General features: G+C 30.8%; 1 protein-coding gene across 2 annotated transcripts in view; it reads right to left on the bottom strand.

The window, feature by feature from the left end:
• LOC106471170 (ubiquitin carboxyl-terminal hydrolase 30-like) overlaps window positions 1–6,042 on the bottom strand; it is an 83,200-nt gene that overhangs the window by 24,769 nt on the left and 52,389 nt on the right. For both annotated transcript variants that reach the window (XM_022399809.1, XM_022399810.1), the window contains exon 6: window positions 5,172–5,231. In XM_022399809.1, the coding sequence (XP_022255517.1) occupies window positions 5,172–5,231 (60 nt within the window). The remainder of the gene's footprint in view (window positions 1–5,171; window positions 5,232–6,042) is intronic.

Below are 6,042 nucleotides of genomic sequence, written 5' to 3'. Positions count from 1 at the left end.
TTAATGAACCTTATGACTTAATACAAAAATCTAATATCTTGAGTATGAAAGCATTGTAATGTTTACTGATAATCTGCCAAATTTCGTTAACATATGCTAACTAATTTAAAGATTATAGCATGAAAACTATAACACACACAAAATAGTTATGAGGTCGGTCCAAGGGACCAAGCCCATACCGAAAGAGTTAATTCTATATTATCCATAACCAATAGATAGCCAAGGTTTTCATCTATCAAATGATGTATTGTATAACATTGTTTTCTGAATGGGGAATTGTCAATTTCACTGTTAGTACAAGCTTTGTTCCCACAGGAAAGATAGCGACTAGCTTGGAGTAATTTGTAATGGCTCTTGTCACATAGTAATAAAGCCAGAAAAATTGTGAGAGTTAGAAGAAATTGTCTACTTTTTGCATGTTATTAGTCTATGTTTTTGGTGCATTATTTAATTCAATAAAAATTATTTAGTACATTACTACCATTAGTATAAAAAAGTAGCGTTAAGTGTCATACACTATTGACAGCAAGAAAAAAGAAGATTCGGGTAAGTACCTTATTTTATGTTTATTCTTTATTTATTATTATAAAAGTAACTAAAATGTAAAAATAGAGATCTTTTTAGGTTAGTTAAGACTTGATTAGGTAAAATAAATAAGAATATAATAAAAATGTTTCACAGGGCAAGCACACAAGCAGCTCTTGGGTAAACTAATTTGAAAGCATAATGTGACCTCCACATTCTCTAAGTGACTTACAACTTATAATGGCTCAAACAGCAGCAGACATGGTTGAAATGGCAATAAAATAGTAAAATTTAATTATAAATAGATGTATACTTACCAGTTTAAAGCTACTTAGGATAAAGAAATGAAATGGAGCAAGTGTACTAATTTGCACCCTGCTAATTTGTACTATTTGTGTACTAATTTGCACCCCACCTAAACAGATGGGCATCTGGTGAGAGGTTTTGTTTGTAAGCCTCTTTGTGGTCAAGAGCAAACTTTCAAAATGCATCACCTATGCTGCACTCACCAAAACAGAAGGTAAAAAAGCAGAGCACTGCTGAAAGAAGATACTGAAGTGAATGAGTTAAAACAAGGTAGTAGATGCTGTAACAAATAGCTGAAGAAAGAGTAATACCTGTGGAATCCAAGCAGTGAAGAAAGATGGTGAAATTACCTGATCTTTGTCAGGAAGAGGGAACAAGAAGCATAAGTAGGTATAGATACAGTCAAATTTGATTGAAGATGGGTCAGGCTCAGCTGAAATAACAGAAGCAGGAGGTTTTAAATCTTGGACTTGATGTTAACATAGAACCAATCACCTAATATGCAATGGCAATAAAATCCCAGATCTTCAAAGTGCTTCCAGTCACCACTGCATAAGTGGATGACTAATGATGAGGAATGGTAGAGTTTTAGGAGACATCACAAACATGAAATATTAGTCCAGATGATCCAATTTTTTGAAACATTTTGATATATTAATAAAAGTTGACCTTGTATGTTGATAATACATAAGTCTAAGTCAATAGTGTAATGAAGGCAATAAAGAGTACTTAAAGTAAACCTGTAAAATGGATAAAATAATAGGAAATAGCATTGTCAAATAAACCTTATCACGCATTCCAAAATTAAAAATAAGATTAATCCTCTCACTACAGGCATGTCAAAGTTCACGTCATGACCTGTTACAGTTACATTCAAATTTTAATTAAACTATTTTATTATGAATGTATACAATTAAACTTGGCATCAAAACATAGTTAATAGATTAAATTTTAATTATATTTAAATTTCTTAATTTTCTAAAGAAATCTTTAAATGAATCTTCAATCTCCCCAAGTATGAGAATTTTGACATTTGTTCATTAGGTAGACCCCCTTCTCTAATCTATTTACTACCCCTCTCTGAAGTATGAAGTTAAAAAAAGTTACACATTATAATACACTAAGACAAATTCTTATTTTTATAGTTTTCAATCTTCTTTGCTTACAGAGTCATAAACTAGAAAATCAGATCCACTTGCCATGTCCACCTGTCACATACTCTCTTTTGCAAATTACTAATAAGTGGCTTTCATGTTTTATATTACATCATTTATAACCAATAGAAAGGTAATATTTTAATCTACTGAATGACATATAATGCTACATTGCATTCAGTACAGAGCATTGTCAATTTCATTTTCAGTTTATCTCACAGTGTTCAGACCGAGTAGCTAAGGGAATTAAGCTCCCACTTTGCCTTAGTTAGAAAGCCAGTTAAACTATAATAGTTATAGGACATTGTTTGCTTTGGGCATGTTATTATTTTGTATTTTTAGATATATTATCTAAATAACTAAAAAATATTTGGTGTACTAGTACCATCCTTTTAGAGAAAAGTAGGCTTAAATTTCATCGGCAACTGACAACAAAAAATGAGGGATCAAATGATAATATTATAATTCTTGTTTCCCATGTATATTTTTATTCATTGCTTTAAAAGTTTTATAGTTATATAATATTATAATTCTTGTTTTCCATGTATATTTTGTATGCATTGTTCTAAAAGTTACTAAAATGTAGAAATTAGAAACTTAAGATAAATTAGGTGAAAAAAAAAAATTCTTCGCAAGGTTTACTCAGGAGTAACTCATGCATTACATCATTCAATATGCTAATGTTAGCTATACGTTTGCCAAGTGATTTAAAAATTTTATTGTGAGATTATTAGTTAAAAATGGTACAGATGTAGACTGTTAATAGCCTTTAGTTATTTGGGATAAACAGATTTAGTTTTATGTTACAATCTGCAGTCATTCTAGAAAGAAAAAAAAAGAGTAATTTAGATTTTCATTTTTTCCCTGGTGGTTACAAGATCAGTCAAATAAACTGAGAAAGTAACAGATAATATATAAAGTTTTACTGAAAAAAACTTCTGAGATTTATTTAGGAGGCTTTAGAGGTTACACAAATGAAATTAGAAAATTTTCAGATGAAGAAAAGTATTTTTAATCATAAGGTGAAAAATCACTTTGCAACCAACACTCTGACTGAATATATTCGTAGATAAATCTTTAGTAAAAATACTTAATTAAAAAATCCAGCAGCTTTGCCATATTTTAAAGATGAAATGGCCTCTTTGGCTTTACCAGGGGAAATTGATTCTGTGTGGATGTAAGTAATTTCTGATGGCATACATTCTTGACTGGAATCTATAAATTCTGGTGGATTTAGTCAATTAAGGATTTTTTGCAGATGCCCAGGCTGTCTTTGCAGTTTTTCTATTTCTTTATGAAATATGGCAAGCTTTAAATAAACATTACAAGTCTTTTGTATACAAAAAATCAGAGAGGACCAACAAATAAAAGAATGTTAAAGGTATGTCACAAGAATAACAAAACTCTTAAACCATGTATAAAATAATGAATAGAATGGAAAATTAGAGTTATCCTCAATTACTGCAGCATATTCCTCCACAGACTGAGGTGTTAATAGTAAAATAGGTAGACTTTGAACAGGATCATTCATGTTTCAATCAGATCTTTATCTATACAGTAATAATTGAAGAATGTGTTCTCTAACTGTCAAGTTCAATTTCAAGAAATCTTTCTACAGCCTACACATGGATGCACTCTGTTATATCTTACAATGTTATGGCATCCTATACAAATTCATGAACATCATCAAAGATTTCTAAAATGTATGGTACAATGAGTCTGCTAAATGGCAATGTTATAGACAAAGTATTGAAAAAAAAGTGGGGATTGATGAAAAAACAGGAATCCAATGGGTTAGTGACAAACGTCTTGGAGACTATGACATTGCTGATAACATAAGACTACTCTCCAATCGAAAGGAAACATTCTATAAAGCCAGACAAAACTGACAAATAATGCAAAAAGAATGTCAAATAAGTTACGAAAAAAACAAATGTTGACAATACAGATAGTAACCTCAAAAAAGAAAGTCCTAATTAAAATTGGGAAAACTACAGACAACTTCTCAAATCTACAAAAATGATGGTAATCAAAAATATATAGTCTACAAATAAAACTTCAACTCTTCAATTCCAACATCATTTCCACCTTGACATATGGAGTTGAAAATTAGGAAGCTAAGAAAGAAATAGAATACAAACAGAAAAAGTGCCTGTGGAAGTTTCTCTGTGTGGGGTGGTAAGATTTATAAGAACATTCTAAACAGTCTTATGTCTCAAGTCATTCAGAAGCGGTGCTGAAAATATCTTGGCTATGTTTTACTCCATGCTATCCAACCAAAAATAGCTAAGCCACAGCATATCACCTAAAACGAACATGAAATAAATGACAACCCAAAGATCTCTAAGAAGGACAATCCTTAATGGAGGAAAACTGCTCACCTTAAATTCCATCAAAAAGCTGACATAAATTGCTGAGGGTCACTAACAGTGGAATTGTCTGGTATTTACCCGGTGTGACACGAGGCACTAGAGGACTAATTCTGATTCAAACATTGGATGATACTGCATTTTATAGGAGTTGAATGTTGTGAAAATCTGGGTATCTGTCTGTACGAGTCAGATTTATGGATATTGTAGTTGCAAATTTGTAAGCATTTGCTGAAAGAATGTGAAAAGACAGTTATATTTTCTATTTCCATGGTGAATTGAATTATGTGCTACATAGAGTTTAGATTTTTCCAGAAGGATGTCAGATGGTCCTGTCCACACAATTAGATAATAAATGTTGTCACTCTGAACAGTTAATTATTAGCTTTTAATCATGTTTGATCATGGTTATGTTTTAACGACATATAATATCTTTTGAGCTTTAGAACAGTTTAGTCAGGTTCTATTCATAACATTATGAATCTAACAACTTGAACAATGAGTACAGCTGTAAAAAAGTATAAATTGATATCAGCAGGATCATGGAATTTATTATTTATGATATGCAATGTATATAATATGAACAAAACATTTTTTGTACAATTCATGAGGTTTCTGTATCATTTTATTTAAAAGTACATACAGTACTAATAACAAAGTTTCAGGAGGATTACTTAAAAGTTTTTAGGTTATACAAGCTTATATGGTAAACTTATACACACAAGTACTGTTTCACACAAAAAAAATATAATTGCTCATAAAACTTTCAAACTTTACTATATACAAAACTGTAAATAATAACAAAAACTAAACTCACCCAGAAAGAATTTGGCAAGGGCAGTGATATGCTGTCAAAGACATCAAAGCACACAGGATACTACAGAAAGTAAAACCCAACACATTATGATGTACGTTTGAAGTTACCATTTAACTACACATTAGTGACCTTGATTCTAATCAAATGTCTTGAAACTTTTCTCTCACTAATGATGTGTTGTTGAAACACAAGTTACTTATGTTTGACATTCAAATAAAAATGGAATACATATATCTAATTAAGTTGAACTAACTCAGGAGTACACAAAAATGTTAGTTTCCATCTTCAATAATATGAAGATTTTGTCGTTTTTCAAATAAATCCTTATAGAAGTATATTCATGTTACAAACAAATTCTATGAGATCTTCTGAGGTTTATAACACCTTTTCTTCAGAATTGCATTAAACCAACTGTGAAAAGAACAAGAAATCATTTATATGTAGCTTCAATAAATTCAGACTTTTCAACCTATGAAGTTTTTAAAGCTGATTGTCAAAATATTTTTATAAATGCAAACAAAGATGTGGAAACTAGCAGTTCTGAGGGTATGGCATCATGCTCTGGCTTGAAGTATAGAGTGCAAATGCAAACTGACTTTTGTGTTAGAGATATAAATGTTTTACTTTTTGCTAGCATTGCCACTGCATAATAATTAATAGTTGTTTACTATGAGAACCACTTAAGGAAAACGTTTGTTTGTAGTACTAAAGATAAAAACAGCATGAAGTGCCAGTTGAGTCTCTAGTAACATAGCTAGGGTTTGGACCAGCCATCTGCATAACAGTGCCTTTTAGAACATCCAGCTATCTTTGTTGAAATCTCCAAAAGAGAGTAAAATATTACAAAGGTATTGTATAGTAGTTATATATA

The sequence above is a fragment of the Limulus polyphemus genome, unplaced genomic scaffold (assembly GCF_000517525.1).
Source record: "Limulus polyphemus unplaced genomic scaffold, Limulus_polyphemus-2.1.2 Scaffold4454, whole genome shotgun sequence".
Classification (NCBI taxonomy): Eukaryota; Metazoa; Arthropoda; class Merostomata; order Xiphosura; family Limulidae; genus Limulus; species Limulus polyphemus.
This window is presented reverse-complemented; position numbering and strand designations above follow the sequence as displayed.